Here is a 19967-nt window from a genome sequence, read left to right on the forward strand (position 1 = left end):
AAAGTCTGAACTATTACAATATATCAATATTTAACCCGCACGGTGTACACCGTAAAAAAAAATTAAACGCCAGAATCGTTCTTTTTTGGTCACCTCAACTCCCACAAAAAAAATTAAGTAAAAGGTGATCAAAACGTCGCATGTACCCCAAAATGGTATCATTAAAAAACTACAGCTTAGCCTGCAAAAAAAATAAGCCCTCATACCACTTAATCGACGGAAAAATAAAAACGTTTTGGCTCTTAGAATTTGGCGACAGAAAATAAATTTTATTTTTTACACTTAGGTTTTTATCTGTAAACGTAGTAAAATATAGAAAAACCTATATATATATGTATCACCGTAATCGTATTGACCCACAGAATAAAGTTAACATGTTGCTTTAATTGCACAGTGAATTGTGTAAAAACGAAGCACAAAAAACAATGGAGGAATTGCTGTTTTTTACATTGTCTACCCCACAAATAATTTTTTCCCCTTTCCTAGTACGTTATATGGCACAATAAATGGTGCTACGAAAAAAAACTACAACTCTTCCCACAAAAATCAAGCCCTCATAGGACTATATCGACGGAAAAATATAAAAAGTTATGGCTTTTGGAAGGTGGTGAGGAAAAAACGAAAATGAAAATCTGAAAAATCGCTGCGGCGGGAAGGGGTTAATGGCCTAGCCAATATTTTATAGTGGATATCAGGTACCTAGATAGGCAAATGCACAAATAGAAAAAGCAAAAATGTGCAAAAACTTCAAACTGTGCGTAACAATGGGTAGTCACAAATGAAAAAATAATTATACCCAGGAAAAAGATATACTCATACAAAAACATACTAGAACCACCAGATGGGGGTTCTGAATGATGAAAAAGAAATCGGTATGTCTAGAGAAGTGGCTCTGATTGACTTAAAATGATAGACATAATAAACTGCTTTCTAACACGTTTCCCCTGAAAATTGGCAGGTTCATCAGGGAACAAAACTAGTAGTCAAAAAGAAATAGTCGAAAAACAAGATCAATACTTGTAAGACGTAATGCAACAGAGCTGGATGTGAAAATTCCTACTGATCCAAGATTATCAGCAATGTAAAACGACAAATAAAACTAATGTATCATGTGGGTTGAGGTGCTCACAACCCAGGTTACCGTATGTAGTACAGAGAAGGAGAAGATAACCCCATCAATTCACAGGGAAGCTCTCTAGGCTAGTTCAGTCCTGGAATCCCTCATTGCAGACCATGATGATGGTGCATGTGGTAGGCTACAGATAAGCTCTACCTTACCTTTCTCAAAATATCCTGAGATGCATGGCGCAAGATGATCAGCTTTGAAAGGAAACCTGATTTTGTGATACTTTGTCACGAGATGTCTATGCTATGTTTGTCTATGTGTGGCCACTAAGTGGTTGCAATATAGATTGCAGCCTGCCAATGGTTTTTCTAGCATGTCACGATATTGTATTAAATTTATTTCATGAGAAATTGGAGCCTTTAACCTAATTCAAGTAAAGGTACGAGTGGACACATCTCTACTGCAAAAGGACACATCCATCTGATGACTTCTGCAGAACATTCAGTACACTGAGGGACTACTTGTTAACCACTTTAGTAATCTGGTCCTGCTAAGCTGTCTGCCTTGAAAAGTGAAGGCAAAGTAGGTAACTACAGGGATCCAGACAGACCAAAAAGAAAGCATTTGCTAGATTGATTACTGTAAAAACCTTTACAATTTCTAGAATTCTGGAAAGTAACCTATGGGGATTACAGATCACTGCAGAAGGGAACTGAATCACTTAATTCAGTGCCCTCAGATCTTGCACAAATTGGTAAACATTTTTACCTGGTTTCTTTATTGGCAAGATGGGTGTAATTGCCCCTGACTTAAAGTTTTTAGTTTTTTTTCATTATCAAATTTTATTTGTATTGAAATAAAAAAGTACAGTATAAATGCAATCACATACAAAAACAATGTGCAACTGACAAGAGAACATCAATAACAGGTATATGCAATGCAGAGTATGTATGATGCAGCAAGTGACATAAGATCTATGAGCATATACAAAAAGAAAGGAAAACAATAAGAAAAATAAAATAAAAATATCACATTAATGTACAAAGTACAAATATAATGACATAAGTAAGCAAAAGGATACATACAGCAACGTTACAAATTGTGTATATATATATATATACAAAGAGAACAAGTAGTAATAATGAGAGAAACAAGAGACCTAAAGAAGAAGTGGAGGGAAAAAGAGGGGTAGATAGGAGAGAGAGAAAAAGGGGGGGGGGCGGGAGGACATCGCCAAGAAACGACCATGTTAAGATAAAGCAAATCAGGTATTATCATCCAGCCGGCGAGGAAGAGCATCTTTGAATGTAATCCAACCTGTCCTTGTGCGAAGGAATTTATTGTTACAACCCATATCGCTATCCAAAAGATTCTCCATTCTCATAATGTGGTTAAATTCTGAAACACACTCTAAAAGTGAGGGGCACTGTGTAGAATTCAAATGTCGAGGTATTACACATCTGGTTGCTGAGAAAAAATGTCTGAAAATATATATTTTTAAAGCTGCTACATGACCAGGAATGATTGAAAAGAGACCTCTTGATATAGGTACTGTAGGAAGTTGAGAACCTGAAATCACATTGTAAAGAGAAAAAATACTGTTCCAAAAATGAAGTAAAATGGGACAATCCCAGATGTGTAGCAACGTCCCGGAAGCAGTGAGACATCTCCAACAACGATCAGACATGGAGGGAAATGCCCAATGTAAAAGGACTGGATAACGATACCATCCAGTAAGAATATTATAATTTTTTTCCTGAGCGTAAAAGGGCTTTGTGCCAATCATACCCTGGGATATGAAACCCCCATTCTTGTCCCATGCCTGTAGATAACCCAGTTGCGAGAGACTGGAGGAAGAACGGATCATGGTGTGGGAGTCTGACAGGAGTTTAGAAGGTATAAAAGACAACAGGAGAAAGGTCTCAATTTCAGTTTTGTCCAGATTACAAGCTCTACGGTCAGAAAATGACGACACAAATGCTCTAAGCAGGAGATATTCCAGCCAGGACAAGTGTTTGTCAGATCATGATGCTCGTAATGTTGTGAGAGAAGGTAGGTCCTGGGTGTCCGTGAGTGTAGAAGATAGTCTGACATTGTCCTGTATATTCCATAGTAGAAAAGAGTCTGCCCCTACTGCGGGTGGGAAATCAGGATTGTCGAATAAAGGAGTGAATGGACCAGGACAATGAGACAGTCCAGATAACATCGCATCCTGGTTACAGGTCACCAGGAATTATGTCAATAAGGGAAGTGAGGATGAAGTCTATGTTTTTTATCGATCCAGGGGGGGAGAGAAGTTAAACTTAAGGGGGAGAGCCCAAATTCCAGGCGCACCCATTGTTTATATGAAAAGGATCTGAACCAATCGGCCACCCTCATTAATAGAGCAGCAGAGTGATATTTTTTAAGGTCAGACAGAGCTGTATCTCCCTCAGCTTTGTACCTACATAACACTGATTTACATATACGTGGCTTATTAGAGCCTCAAACAAATTTGCTTTTGACTAATTTGAGTTGTCGAAAATAGGATTGAGGACCTAATACCGGGACCGTTTGAAAAATGGGCAAAAATCTAGGCAAAATATCCATCTTGACAGCATTGATCCACCAAAATCAAGAGAGATACTTAGAATTGTAGTGATCCAAATCTCTTAAGGTACGCTGGAGTATAGAAAGATAGTTGAGATGGAACAACACTAGGGAAATCTTTAAGGATCTGTGCTACTTCAGAGTCTGTAAAATCATCCCCTAAATTGGTAGAATCTGAATGGGATAGAGTAGGGTGTGAGGTTTCATTAATATAACTATCTATTTTGGTTTGTAAAGAGTCAATGGGCATATCACACAGCTGACCCTTGATGTTATATAGGGAAGAGTAGTATTGTTGGTAGCATTTGGCGATGTCTGTGGGATCAGTAATGTCTGGATCCGATGTAGATTTAAATTTCGGAATATATGCGGCCTGGGATCAGGGATATAACTGCCTCGCAAGTGGGCGTCCGCACCCCACCCTGTCACCGAAATAATGGCGAATACTACCAGTAGCTGTGTCCTTTTGGGATCTAGACGGTGTTCTAGGTGGTTTAGATGTTTTTCTTACCATCAGAGTGCTGTTCTTTCATAAAGAAAGGTGCTAATATTTGTGCTGGAACACAATCTGAAGCAGAGCTATTAGGTTGCTCGGCACCATCACCAGGCCATGCCCCCTTGCCCCAGACTTACAATTAATGAGTATTTCCTTACTCAAGAGGGCTTAATTTCCTCTTTTTGTTGTCTGTAAGGTGAATATTGGAGTAATTTGGGTGGTTCTAACCTTCGTTTTAGAGTTACATTCACTAGGGTATTGTCCATTAGTAGACCCACATCAGCACTGTATGCAGCACATATTTCGGTGAGTTAGTCACTGAGATCCTCTGGAATAAAGTCTGGGGTGCTCACTGTCATTACAAATAGGGAGGTAGCCGAATGGGTGAAATTCCTATGCATTTTTATAAGAGAATTTTAAGCTGGCGTGCAGATGTGACAATTTAATTTGCAGAGGAGATCTCTACCCATTAGGTTGCACAGCAGTGTATCACTAAGTAGAAGAAACGCTGCCTGTGTGCTTAAGGGGCCAATTTGTACTGGTAGCGTCTCTGTTTCTGCAAATAAAGTTACCCCAGTCAAATGTGCGTCTGTTATGAGAAGTTTGGATGCCAATACAGTTTACGCTTCCCTTGTATCAACCAAACAAGGAAAATGTCCTTTTAATATGCTTAATAAAGGGGGTTTTCAGTTAAAAGACATTAATGACCTACTCAGGATAGGCCATCAATATCTGATTGGTGAGGGCTCAACTCTCAGCACCCCTGCCGATCAGCTGTTTTGATGGGGCCACCGCGCTCATGTGAGCACTACTACCCCTTCATTCCTTACCTGCTCCATACTGTGAACTGCCGACACACTTGTAGCAGCGGTTCACAGTATTGCTGCCTTCTCCCATTCAAGTAAATTGTGAATCCGTAGGGATTAAACTTTTCATCCAATAACCAATCCATACTATCTATCATAATACAATAGTCCACACTGTGTCGTAAGCACCGCATTCATGTTTATCCAATTAGGGTTATTGTAGGTGCATAAAATTTCAGGTGTTGGACATTTTATTTCATAATGAACCTCATTTCACTAGCTGATCAAGGAACCCATTGGTTCTAGGTGATAATAGCACCATTTTTTGCTATGGTGAAAACTCTTCTAGGGGCCATTATGGTGGGTACCGTAGAGGGGCTACCAATTTGCACCTCCTGTTTATTTTGAAACCTGGCTATAACTCTGTCTGGTCCGGCAGAAGCAGCTGAAGCCCAACTCACTAATGCTGCTGTATGGTTGTCACATTATTTAATGCAATGAGCCTCTCCATCCCTTTGTCCCATTCCCTTGGTTCCACCACAAATTTTCTGGGATAGATAATAAAGGACACTGTTATCTGGTTCAATCTTTTCATCTTCAGTGTCAGTGTCTGCATTTTCCTTTTGTATGACTGGTTACAGTCTAAAAACACCTTTTTCCATCATGTGTGTAAAACAGCCACTGCGCTCCAGTACCACCCATAATGTAAAGTGGTGGGACTGTATTAGAAGTCACACATAGTTCCAGACTTTTGCAACTTTTTATAAGTCTTAGACACATTTTCCATGCCTCATGTGTGCGCTCAATCTAGGCGGGGAACTCCATTTGTTTGTGGAGTCATTAATGATCTGACAGAGATCATATGCCAACCTTCTATTTAGAGAGTAAAGCAAGTAGCAGCAATGAAATCCCAACCAAAAGGAGGGCTACATACTATGTGTATGAAGACAACATTTAAAAACACTATGGAGCTGTAGTGCTCACTGACATTTCAAGAACGCCCAAGACAACTTGCCGAAACACAGCCTTGGGACATGTTATGCCTGTCCAAGATAGCCACAGTGTGTGAGGGATGTCCCAACACCACACTATGCAACTAATTTAGTGAGACACAAAGACAAACAATTGAAAAGGAAAGCAAAAAGGCTTGTTGCTTGTAGACAGAGACCCTGAAGCCAGACCCATAAATCTTCAACAAACTCTGTTGTCTCATGGTGAAAATAAATGAAATGTTTATTTAGAAGCGAGTTTACATAAAAAAAAGTTTGAGAGAAAAGAGTTAGAGATAAGAAAATGTGTGGCCAAAAAGTAAGCAGTGGAAGTTGATGTGACTTTGTGTGAGCCTTGCATGGTGCTGATGTTGCTTCAATATTATTTTATATTATGGCTATGTAAGATGTGTGTTGCTATTAAGCCATTACATATCTTTAAATATTTTTATTTAAATAAATTATTAAATATTCCTATCAAAAAGTATTATTAACTACACATGTAGAAAACTATAAGGTCTAGTGCATAGATCTCTGTAAGGTTTTGTAATGTTTCTGTTTGCAGACTTTTAATTGTGTTATATGAAGGATGAAAGCAAATTAGGGCTCTTTCTGTGAACATATGGCATGACATTTCTGGGATAGCTGAACATGGCTTCAGATTAATTAGAGTGACATACCACTAGTAACACTGAATACAGATAAATGACCTTGATATTTATTGCTGTGCTACATTTTTTCTTTATGTGGGATGTAATATTTAGCCTTGAATTATACTGTTTTATTAGCTACACATTACATTTTTATTAATATTTATGTAAAAATATACTTAAAAATATACACTGTACAGAACCGTGATCTGATGTTTGTTAGATTAATTATACAACTTCCCTTGTGATCCTATAATAGATATGACAGGTGAGTGCTATAACAGGCACTTGATTTGGTCGCTTGTGAATATAAAATTGTCTCCATGTGTACATATATTCATATTATATAACTATGAAGATTAAGATTAAAGATGTCTGAATTGAGAAAAAAAAACTTATAATTTTTCTTCATAAACCTCACCAGTCTTGTCCATGGGTTATGTCTGATATTGCAAATCAGCTCCATTCAATTGACTAGGGAATTGGGGAACAAGAGTGGTGCTGTTTGTGGGTAAGAAAAATGTAATCTTATACTAATCCTTTCAAAGGGTTATTCCCATCTTATAAAGGGATGGCATATCACTAGGAACCCCACCAATCCTAAAAATGAAGGACCTGCAGCACTGATTTAGATCTGTGTCCTTTTCACAGTTTTTCTTTGCACATCGGTGCCCTGTCTACCCGCTGTGCAGGGAACCGCAGCATAGCCCTATTCAAGTAATAAGATGGGAATAACCCTTAAATCAAAGTAAGGTTCTTGTCTAGATTTGAAATCTACAACTGTAATGTTGTTTTTTAATGTGTCGACCATTTAATTAGTATTAAAAATTTATTAAATTCTCTACTCCATTGATTCTTCAAAAAAAGAGAATCAGCTTCATTCTCAAACCGGATTTGATATAGATGAGAGGTTATTAAAAAAATGTGCTGAAATCAGCCTGATTCGCTGTCATCTCAATTCTGATAAATCTAGTCTTCCATCCTACATAGATAAGAAAATATTCAAAAATGTTCTTACCTATGGATTCTTCAGGAAGTGAAGCACATTATTAATTGTGAATCTCAGAAACGGAGAAAAAATAATCCCATTTTATAAAGATAATTGAAACCACTAAAAAGTCACCTAAAATCCTCAACGTCTTTAAATCTGCAAAATCTGACTGTGCTCAAAGACAATAAAGTGCAAATAATTTGGCCATGTCAAGGTCATCTATGTATTCATTCCATTTTAGAGTAAGTTCTACCATTACTGATTTCAGAAAATGTATTTTTAGAAATAATTGAGTGTCCTTTTAAAAATTTTTATGATACATATTTATAATACATTTTCAAAATGTTACATAAGATAAAGTTGTTAGTCATTGTTTAAACTTAAACCTGTAAATTCTTTCTCTTAGGTCACTTGGCGTTACCCAGTTCTCTCCTATTCATGCCAGAAAAGCCTTTCCATGCTTTGATGAACCTATTTACAAGGCAACATTTAAAATAAGTATCAGACATCAAACATCTTATATTTCACTATCTAATATGCCAGTGGAAACCTCCGTTTTTGAAGAAGGTGGATGGGTTACAGACCATTTCTCTCAGACTCCTTTGATGTCAACATATTATCTTGCATGGGCAGTATGCAACTTCACATACCGCGAAGCTATCACTCGGAGTGGTGTTGTAGTAAGTACATATTTGCATGTAATTTTATGTGAGGTTATATACATTTCTTGTTATATATTTTGAATATGATGAACACGGAGATATTGCCCCTAGAGGTAAATAGGTCTAAACCAAAAATCATAAATACACACCAAAAATTGACAATGGTAAACGACCAAGAAAATTGAAGCATATAAAAAAACATGATTTTATTGAGACATATGTTAAAAGTTACAACAATAGCATAAAAATAAGGGGTGTCAAAAAAGGAGTCCAAACAGACAAGAACATACTGAGTGGGCTACTGGCAATAACACTTATACCATGGATTGATACATTGTAAATAGTCTGCAAAAGAGAGCCAAAGAAAACATGTATGAGGACAAAACAAGTTTGTCCAGCAAGGTAAGGGTACAATGTAAAAGCAGAACGGAAAAACAGTGAAGAAGAGACAGGCAAGATCAGATGCAGAGGAACAAAGGTGTAACCAGTAGAAATATGTCAGGAACCCACTTACACACCCAACGCATTTCGCCACAAGGCTCCATCAGGAGGGTATATGTTGTACACATGTTGTAATTTTGTATGTATCATATCTTTTGAAATTTGTAAGGAAACCTATATCAATATAGTTTCATTCTATGGTTTTTCTTTACATGTTTTTATTGGGTAGCTTACTGGATCCTATAAATTGATGAGTACACATGCAAAATAAACCATCATAAGAACATAGAATGAAACACTGATAAATGGTTTGAAATGTGACTGAATTGGTTTGCATCAGTTCAGTATGCTTTTTCACGTTAGAGTAGTTTTGTTCAGTGTAAGGCCTCATGCACACGACTGTAAGGGTTTTTACTGTCCGCAAATACGGATCCGATGGCTATGGATACACATTTGTAACCGTCCGCAATTGCGGAAGCGCCCATAGACTTCTATGTTCGAGTCCGTGCCTAAATTCTGTACAAGAATAGGACATGTTCTATAATTTGCAGATCATTTCTACGGCCTGGACACACATCCATAAACATACGGAAAGTTGTCCTTTGCCAATAGAAATAAATAGGTTTGGAATTTCATCCGTAATTACGGATGAAAATTACGGTTGTGTGCATGGGTCATAAGCTTTTGTCCACACTGACATTTTTTATGTGTTGTTTTAATTGATGCGCTTTACCGTTGATTTAAAGAGGCTCTGTCACCAGATTTTGCAACCCCTATCTGCTATTGCAGCAGATAGGCGCTGCAATGTAGATTACAGTAACGTTTTTATTTTTAAAAAACGAGCATTTTTGGCCAAGTTATGACCATTTTTGTAGTTATGCAAATGAGGCTTGCAAAAGTCCAAGTGGGTGTGTTTAAAAGTAAAAGTCCAAGTGGGCGTGTATTATGTGCGTACATCGGGGCATTTTTAATACTTTCACTAGCTGGGTGCTCTGAAGAGAAGTAACATCCTCTTCTCTTCAGAACGCCCAGCTTCTGACAGTGCAGATCTGTGACGTCACTCACAGGTCCTGCATCGTGACGGCCACATCGGCACCAGAGGCTACAGTTGATTCTGCAGCAGCATCAGCGTTTGCAGGTAAGATCGACTTACCTGCAAACGCTGATGCTGCTGCAGAATCAACTGTAGCCTCTGGTGCCGATGTGGCCGTCACGATGCAGGACCTGTGAGTGACGTCACAGATCTGCACTGTCAGAAGCTGGGCGTTCTGAAGAGAAGAGGATGTTACTTCTCTTCAGAGCACCCAGCTAGTGAAAGTATTAAAAACGCCCCGATGTACGCACATAATACACGCCCACTTGGACTTTTACTTTTAAACACACCCACTTGGACTTTTGCAAGCCTCATTTGCATAACTACAAAAATGGTCATAACTTGGCCAAAAATGCTCGTTTTTTAAAAATAAAAACGTTACTGTAATCTACATTGCAGCGCCTATCTGCTGCAATAGCAGATAGGGGTTGCAAAATCTGGTGACAGAGCCTCTTTAAGTCCATTAGAAATTAATGTAATTTATTGATGTAGCTACTCTTTTACCAAAAGGTTTAACTTTTAAAGGAAACCTAAATATCTTGGACTGTCTTTTAGTATTTTTTGTGCAATGAATTGGAACTAATTGGACAACTGTTGCAAATAGTTTTAAATCACATACTGTACGTATTTAATCCGTTTTTTGGGATCTGGTTATATTTAACAAGCACTCATAACCCATATTTTTTAACGCATAATATATTAGTAAAACTAATATGAAAAATTAAAGGCTTTGTAAAACTTTGAAAGTGATTTTTTTTTGTTGTTATTAAAAATAATTTTTACTTTTTGAGATACAGGTGCTCTGTATTCTATATACAGAGCAGCTGTGTCTTATACTGAATCCTGTACCTGTCAGGTCCGCGGGACTGACGGGTTCAGTGTCAGCGGGTCCTACGTGTCTCTGACACGCAGAATCGAGCTGTTAACTATTACATCTAACACCTATACAGAAAACCACACACAAACTGATTTCACGAAAATATAATTCTTTATTAGAAGACCATACAATTAAAACAATACATAAATGGACACATTATCCACAATGATGGATCCCCACACAGTCCAGGCTCTAAAACCTCGTTAGAGTAAAGTGCAAATAGTGCAAGGGAGACTGATATGCTAAATCCGAAGTAAAATGGACAAAGAATCATCCAAATATGAAGCATTAGACAAAAACCAAGTCAAAATATAGGGAGGCATACAGACTAGGGCTATAAGGGGATCCAAACCCGAACACGTAGCTTCTTCCTGGGGCTATGAGTTCATAACTTAGATGTAATCGATTAGGTAGGTGGATCCTGCTTGGACCCACTAACACTGAACCCGTCAGTCCCGGGGACCTGACAGATTCAGGTCTTAGCGCACGATACAGCTGCTCTGTATACAGAATACAGAACAGCAGTATTTCAAAAAGCAAAAATCCTTTTTCATAAAAACTAATTATAAAGTTGCACCAATCACACTGATTAAACTTTTTGTTAAAAAATAATAATAATTGCTTTCAAAGGTTTACATAGCCTATAAGTATGAATGCATTCATGTCCCTGTCTACACTTTGTATTTGTTTCTATTCTGTTATCTTTGGAGTGGATTTACTTTTGTTGTTGAGCTAGAATCCATTGCCTAAGTTGCTCCTTCTTTTGGTGCAAATCACTTTAGACAAAATGATTACTGATAGGTCATCAATATCAGATTAGTGGGCATCCGACTCTCGGCAACCCCACCGATTATCTGACTCACTCAGTCCCATTCACAGCTGCTACGGAAGTGTACCGCAATGTACTATGAAACGATGAAAAGTCTGCAGTGTTTGTCAACGCAGCCCCTTTAGTCAGTTAGCTGATCATGGGGATGTCAGGCGTCGGACCCCCTCCGATCTGATATTAATGACCTTATTAGTGACCTATCCTAAGGAGAGGCCATCATTATAAAAGTCCCGGAGAACTCCCTTTTCCATAGTAATAAATGTAATCCATTCATGGAAATCGGACAAAAACAAAAACACCAGTGAACGGACGAAGCTGTAATACTGTACACAGCCACTACTAATATGATGGCGTTATGCAGTGTGGAGCTGTGTAAGTAATGAAAGAGAAGCCACTCTTGCCAGAGTTCTACAGCCCCTTCAAACAGCTGATTGGTGTGCGACTCTTGGCACCCCCACCATCAATCAGATATTGATGGTCTATCCTGAGGATAGACAAACTATTTTACATCAGCGGATAACCCTTTTAATATCCTAGTAATCCTTACTGCCTAAATTTATCATATTCTTTTTAATGTCACTACATACAGTACACACTAACAATGCCATCATATATACTCTTTACTGGAATAATTCCTCCCAATAATGCACAGATTAATAATGCCATCATATAAACTGTACACATGAAAAATACCACTAAATAATGTATACCAAAATGTGCCACGTATACTGCATACATGAAAATTCCATCATTCCATCACTGTTCTCATGAATAAAGCTATCATTTATATATTGTACACATGAATAATGCAGCTTAACAATGTACACATGAGTAATGCTGCCACACTGTCCCCCCTTAGTAAATAATTCCCACATTGTGTCCTCTTAGTAAATAATGCTGCCACACTGTCCTCCCTTGGTAAATAATTTCCACAATGTGCCCTCTTAGTAAATAATGTTCAGGCTCCCTTCCCAGTAAAGAATACTCACCTCCCGACGTTCCCACTCTGTCTCCTCCTTAGCCTCTTCTGCATAACAATAAAGGCCACCTGCGTCACGACATCACAGCTGTGCAGTCCCCCATTGCAGCCGGTCTGCAGCTGCTGGCTAAATTGTGTGGTTTGGCCCCCTTGAACCAGCGGAAGAGCAAGGACTGGGGTCCAGTTAGGGGCCCCCCCTGAACCAGGTGGAAAATGGGACTGGAGCTGGTGCTGTAATGATATTTTTGCCCCTGTTAAGGGGGGCAGCCACTGTGGTGGGGAAGCTGGAAAGCATCATAGGGATGGAGACAACAGAAATTTGTTTTGTTGAGGAGAGCACCTTGGGAATGAGAAGGTCAGCAATGTATTAATGTTCTAGATAAGGGAAGCTCTGCTGCTTTCACATGCAGCGTGGGGTAGGTTGGTTGTTGTGATTTCTGTGTTCACTGCATAACGTTAGTATTTTGAAGCTATTCCGAACATTTCAGCAAACAGTCTTTTAAATTAGTAATGCAAGAATTATCCCTTACTATCTCTGCTGGAATTCTGCACTGGGGATCTCCTGCTTAAATGAAGAGGATGCTATCACTGCTGTTGCTGGTCCTGCGGGCCTCTTCTCTTTTATGCTGCTCATACAGCAGTAATTGACTGATAGGAGGAGCGGGGAGTGGCTGTCAGAAGTCTCTGGATGGTTTAAAATGGGGGTGGTGACCCAGCAGGAAATGTTAGTTAAACCAGGTAGGCTCACCAGCTCACTCTGCTTGTGCCCCTTCTCCTACTTGTATCTAATCAGCTAATGTGGGCGGCTGCTGACTCTGCACCTGCCCATCTGGTATTTGCCAGAACAGTCAGATGGCCAGTCTAGCCCTGATGGCCATCTTTACTGAGAGTAATAAGGTAGCAGGTTTAGGCTCTGTTCACATCTACGCTCAAATTTCAGTTATTCTGTTCCATCATAGGAACAGAATGTTGAAAATAACAAAAGTACTGGATTTGTCAAATAACGAACACCAATGGCACCCGATAGAACCTATTGACTTTAATAGGTTCTGTCTGGTTTTTGTAATTTTGCCAGACAAAATAGCGCTGCATGCTGCATTATTTTGTCCAGCAAATATGACGGAAACTGCAATGGAGACTTCTAAAGGAGCCTCCGACGCAGATGTCAACAGAGCCTTACAGACACTTTTTCTTTTTTGAATTATTGAAGCATGAGATCCTAATACAGAAGTGCAATGACATATTACATAAACATGGATCGTTTTAATAATTTCTAATCAATATATTATATGATGGGTTTTGCTATGGGAATCTGCTGCAATGTCATATCTGGAATATTTTTATGTTATATATGCTTTTCTTCAGTGTGATAGGATTAGAGAATAGTCCTTGTCCATTTTTTATACCTTTTGACAAATTGAAGTTTGAACTTTTGATTAAACTTTAATAAAAATAAACTCAATAAAAATAAATTGCTTCATATTAACCGTGTTGTTTTGTCTTTTTGTGCCAAATCAATAAATAATTCTATGTGATTTTATTACAATCCATGGCAATGCTTCATTCTTGACATATACTTGATGCCATGGGATCATTATGATGTGGTCCCATTCATAAAATCGATATTGGGATCTGCATGTTATTGCTATAACTGTAGTATATAGGCTCTGTTAAATTATCCGACATTTATCTTGTCACTTTACAGGTAGACAAGCAGAGTGATGGCCCAGTGACTTACACTTAGCCATGGAAAATGATAGGATTTATAACCTTTTGTGAAAATCTTAACTGCCGGATAAAATGACCTTTAGTGATTTCACACACAACATTAACCCTCTGGGATGAAGCTAAGTGATGAGAATATAACATTAAACCTCTGTCTACAACTACTTAGTTCAGTCAAGAAAAAAATGGAATATGGTAAAATTAAATAAGACATTTATTGCCCAGCTGTCATGTAGATAAACAGTAATAGTATGGATGACGGCTATATTTCATAAACAAATCAATGGCTATTTATGGTAAAAGTCCATAATGGCTTATTTTCTCCCAAGAGGAGACATACTAACATTTCTTTCACAAAACATAACCTTTCACAAAAATCTTTCAATGAAACCCCCTTGAGGGTCTATTCACATTGTGCGGTTTTGCAGAGTTTCTGGTCGTTTTTGGCCAAAAAATGCACAGAAAAGACGCATGTGTTTTTGCAAAATCGGGGCAAATTGCAGTAAAAACACAGACATTTTTTCAACGCGGTTTTTGGCTGCATGGCAAAAACTGCAGCAAAACCTCACAGTGTGAATACACCCTTAGGGCATGTTTGCAATGCTTGTTTTCAGGCATGCAGTATATGTCACAATATTGAACTTGTTGTGTATATATATATATATATATACATATATAACAACTGGAAGAGTTAATATATACACATTGGTTGCCACAGGTGTATGCATTGGAAACTGTTTGCATTTTACACCTATTTATTACTATTAATTTAATTGAAAGCAAAGTTTTTTAGCAACATGAAACCTCAAAAATTGGATCAAGTGGTGTGGGATGATTGTGCGATGCCTCCTGTTTGTCAACGTGCCATTTATCGCCACTTGTCACAAACTGAGAGGGACAGAATCCTTGAACTGAGAGACCTCGGTTTGGGCGGGTTCACACATGGCGGATTTTCACTTAAATTCCGCTGCGGACACTCCGCAGCGTTAATCCGCAGCGGAGCCGTTTCTCCATTGACTTTCACTTTAATTTCGCAGTGTTCGTTTACACGATGCGTACAATTCCGCTGCGGAGCATAGGCTGCGGAGCGGAATGTGGTGTCCGCAGCATGCTCTGTCTGTTGCGGAGCAGTGGCGGACTGGTTGCGGACTCATGGCGGAATTTCTCCATTGACTTCAATGGAGATTCTAAGTTCCGCAATGAAGTCCGCAGCTGTCATGCACATGTTATGTGTGGTGCGGAGCGTATTGGTTTTTTAACATGACATTTCTTCATTCTGGCTGGACCTATGTATTTCTAGGTCTACAGCCAGACTGAGGAAGTCAATGGGGCTCCCGTAATGACGGGAGCGTTGCTAGGAGACGTCAGTAAATAGTCACTGTCCAGGGTGCTGAAAGAGTTAAGCGATCGGCAGTAACTGTTTCTGCACCCGGGACAGTGACTACCGATCCCAATATACATGTATCTGTAAAAAAACATATAAGTTCATACTTACCGAGAACTCCCTGTTTCTGTCTCCAGTCCGGCCTCCCAGGATGACGTTTCAGTGGAAGTGACGGCTGCAGCCAATCACAGGCCAAGCACAGGCTGCAGCGGTCACATGGACTGGCGCGTCATCCAGGGAGGTCGGGCTGGATGCCGAAGGAGGGACGCGTCATCAAGACAACGGGCGGTAAGTATGAATTTCTTTTACTTTCACTAGGGAAAGTGCTGTCCCTTCTCTCTATCCTGCACTGATAGGGAGAAGGGAAGCACTTTTCCTGCAGTCCGCAGCGGCCAGTCCGCATCAATTTTCTGCACATTTTGTGCAGATCCGCAGCCGTAATCCGCAACCCGGATTAGGTGCGGCATTGATGCGGACAGTTGCGGAGGAATTCCGCCATGTGTGGTCATGCCCTTTGTCACTCTGGTAGATCGCTACGCACCGAAATGTCCGCACCAGATGCATAGCTAAGAGTTTAGCAAAGGTGGGACAAAACACATCTGAGTGGGCCCTAAGTCAGTTGGCCTCCCACACACAGTATAATGACCCCTTAGTGGCCCCCACACAGTATAATGCCTTTATAGCTGCCCCACACTGGATAATGCCCCTATGGTTTCCCCCACACAGAGTAATGCTCCCATAGCTGCCCCACACAGTATAATAACCCCTTAGTGCCCCCCACACAGTATAATGACCCCTTAGTGGCCTCCACATTGTATAATGCCATTATAGCGGCCCCAAACAGTATAATGCCACTATAGTGCCTCCCCAAACAGTATAATGCCCCTAAAGATGCCCCATACAGAAAAATATCCCTATAGCTTCCCCAGCACAGTATAATGACCCATTAGTGCGTCCCCACAGTATAATTCTCCCATGTTGGGAGAACAACTACGAACGGAAATTACAGCAAGAGTTGCGCAGAAGTGAACCTCTGCACGGATGGATCGTTTGTTCGGAAGATTGGCGTGTAGTGATCCATTCTGTGCTGCATGTGAAATTGAACGTCACATTCCAAGCCTAGGGAAGCAACCAGTGTTGACACAAACCATCAGAAGGCATTTGCATGACATTGGGCTACGAGCAGGACGTCCAGCTACAGGTGTGCCATTGACCACACACCACCGCTCTCAAAGGCTATCATGGTGCACAGCAAGATGGGGCCTGTAATGGATGAGTGATGAGTACTGCTTTTGTCTCGGATGCAATGGTAGCCGGAGATTGGTCTGGAGACCACGTGGGCAATGCCATGAAGAGGACTTCACAAGGGAACGTCATACTGGTCTTACTCCTGGGATTATGATGTGGGGTGGCATAATGTACGGTAGCCAAACCCCTCTAGTCTTCATTTCAGGTACACTATCAGCTCGGCGTTACATTGAGTTGGTTGTGGAACCAGTGGTACGGCCATTTCTCCAAAGTGTCCCAGAAACCGTTTTTCAACAGGACAACACCAGGCCGCAAGTTGTTTGTGCTACTGTGAGCAGCCTGCACGTCCTAAATGTGCTTCCATGGCTTGCAGCATCTCCGGACTTGTCTCCCATCAAGCACATCTGGGACGTCATTGGTCGGCAATTGCAAAGGGAGCTGCGAGCAGGAAATCATGATGTTTTGAGTGCCCAAGTGCATTCAGCGTGGCATTACATTGTTCAGACAACCATTAATAACCTCATTGATAGCATGCAAGGGCATGTACGTGTGTGTAATTCTGCATGTGGCGCTCATAGTCAATAATGAATAAATCAAGATGTTTAGAATATTTTGTTTCCATTTCTTTATCATTTTCATATCATCAACATGTCTATCGATCCTGTGATTTCCACAATTCCAAAACTTTTCCTTCTTAGTGCTGGGTCTCCTCTGGTTACTTTTACTTCAGCTGTCATCAGTCTCTGTTTCTTCTTGGGACATTTTAACTTCAGTTTTGCATTGATAGCAGGCAGGTGATTGACTAAGGGTATGTTCACACGCACTAATTACGGACGTAATTCGGGCGTTTTTGCCCCGAATTCCATCCGAAAATAGCGCCTCAATAGCGCTGACAAACTTCTGCCCATTGAAAGCAATGGGCAGACGTTTGTCTGTTCACACGGGGCGTAATTTACGCGCCGCTGTCAAATGACGGCGCGTAAATAGACGCCCGCGTCAAAGAAGTGACCTGTCACTTCTTTGGCCGTAATTGGAGCCGTTATTCATTGACTCCAATGAATAGCAGCTCCAATTACGTCCGTAATTGACGCGGCGTTCAAGCGCCTGCACATGCCGTTACGGCTGAAATTACGGGGATGTTTTCAGGCGGAAACATCCCCGTACTTTCAGCCGTTACGGACGCCCTCGTGTGAACATACCCTAAAGCCTTTGTAGAGCATTCCATAAATTTGCCTGAGTCTGGGATCAGACGGTGCGTTTTTAACATGCATGTTTTTATTATAGTAGATAAACTCACATGTCTCTCAAATTTCCTTCAGGTTTTTTATGGCAGCTTTTACAATGCAGGCAGTTTCTGTAGCACTTTTTGAGGCAGAGTTGAGAACCATATTTATCTATAAAATCCGCTAGCATTTTTTATTCACCAAAAAATCATCAAAAACTGCATCGAGCTGCATGGTGCTGTTGTTTTTTTGTTTTTTGTTTTTGCCTCCAATTGATTTTAATGGGAGGTTCAAGAGCAGAATCTACACCAAAATAGAGCAGGATGTTTTTTGTTAAGCAAGCAGAAAACAATCTGTCCTGGAAAAAAAAGCCTCTGATTCCCATTGAAATCAATAAGAGGCAGATTTAGGGCGTTATTTGATGCTAATTCTGACACGGAAAAGGAGTCAAAATCGGTGGAAAAAAACTCAGTGTGAACATACCCAAAGCCACAAGTGAATCCATTGCTTTTTGCAGTGTACTTTGGGTCATTGTTCACTGTGAAGCACTTGTGTTTTGAAGCATTCATATGAGAAATTTAAAATATTTTATTCCAATAATTAGATATAAAAATTAAAAATTTATGTACACAGTTTTTTTCTAAAAATTAGGAGAGTCCAGTGGATGTACCATTCACAAGCTCATCAGGGACAATATATTTATGCATTTAATACGCCAGTCTTTAGCTAAAGAAAGTTTGAGTAAGATGATCCTTATTTATTTAGGGGTGCATGCCTCTTAATAAATTAGGTGCATCTCTGGCTGTCTGTGCGCCAGTCTGTGCTAATAGCTGGAGTAGATATGCGCTATAATTGACACCAGTTTTCTGGTGCAAATTATAGTAAATTTATCAGCCCACATTGGCATTGCCCCTCCCACTATGCCCTGCCCACTTTTTTGAATAGAAACATCAATCAGCTGTTTTTAATGGCCGCTGCACTTTTTTTTAAGGTGTGAGTTAAATAATGTTATATTGTAATAGTTTAAACTTCTATGGACGTGAGATTAACAATTATGTTTTTTTTGGGGAGATTTTTTTCATTGCTTTTGGGGGAAAATGGGAAAAGGTGTTTTTTTTCCACTTGCCCAAAATACTGCAATTCTTATATATTGAGGTATATTGTGTTTATTTTAATGGCTTCTGCCTCTGATGGGGCTTAATAGGAGCACAAAGATTGCAGATCTGGGGTTCTTCATTAGGCTCCAAGGCTGTCATGACAACCATCTGCGCCCCGCAATTGAGTCGCGGGGGTCCGATGGGCTGTCGGAGGGGGTCGTCACAGTCTTTCTCACGGCTAAGATGTCACATCCACTATTGACCGTGGCATCTAAGTTGTTAAATAACCAGGCTTAGAGTTATCTCCGATCCTGGCCAAGAGAGCAAAGTGTCAGCTGTAATATACAGCTGACACCTGTAATGTACAGAGTGGGCTCAGCCGGTGAGCCCGCTCTATACAAACCCCCTCTCCTATGACGTACATACATCACTCTTGGTCCTAATCGGGTTAAAGGGGAAATTCAGTGAAAATAATCTGGTATATCATTGATGCATTTGAGAAAATCAGATTGGTGAAATCTCTCCTCTTGGACTTACACTGGCTCTAGACAGTATTGCTCATAGTTTTCTGCTGCTGGAAATCTGATATAACATTCTAAACAAAGGGCCATTGATTTGAATGACAGTTTGCTTGGAATATTGAGTGATTTTCAGTAAAAAGGAATCAAATGCATCTTTCTATGTCTCTAGTTTTAAGTTCAACTGTCTGATCATAGACCTCAGATGAAACATTTTATTGTTGCACACTGTTGTAAAATGAAAATAACATACTTTTCAGCATTTAACATGACAATATATTAAATATGTAAATGGCTTATACAC

At 39.8% G+C, this 19967-nt stretch overlaps 1 protein-coding gene across 1 annotated transcript in view; it reads left to right on the forward strand.

The window, feature by feature from the left end:
- The window catches only part of TRHDE (thyrotropin releasing hormone degrading enzyme), a 728548-nt gene that overhangs the window by 109245 nt on the left and 599336 nt on the right, over positions 1-19967 (forward strand). The window contains exon 2 of the mRNA XM_075856965.1: positions 7994-8267. Within this exon, the coding sequence (XP_075713080.1) occupies positions 7994-8267 (274 nt within the window). The remainder of the gene's footprint in view (positions 1-7993; positions 8268-19967) is intronic.

This window comes from Rhinoderma darwinii, chromosome 3, assembly GCF_050947455.1.
Source record: "Rhinoderma darwinii isolate aRhiDar2 chromosome 3, aRhiDar2.hap1, whole genome shotgun sequence".
Lineage (NCBI taxonomy): Eukaryota > Metazoa > Chordata > Amphibia > Anura > Rhinodermatidae > Rhinoderma > Rhinoderma darwinii.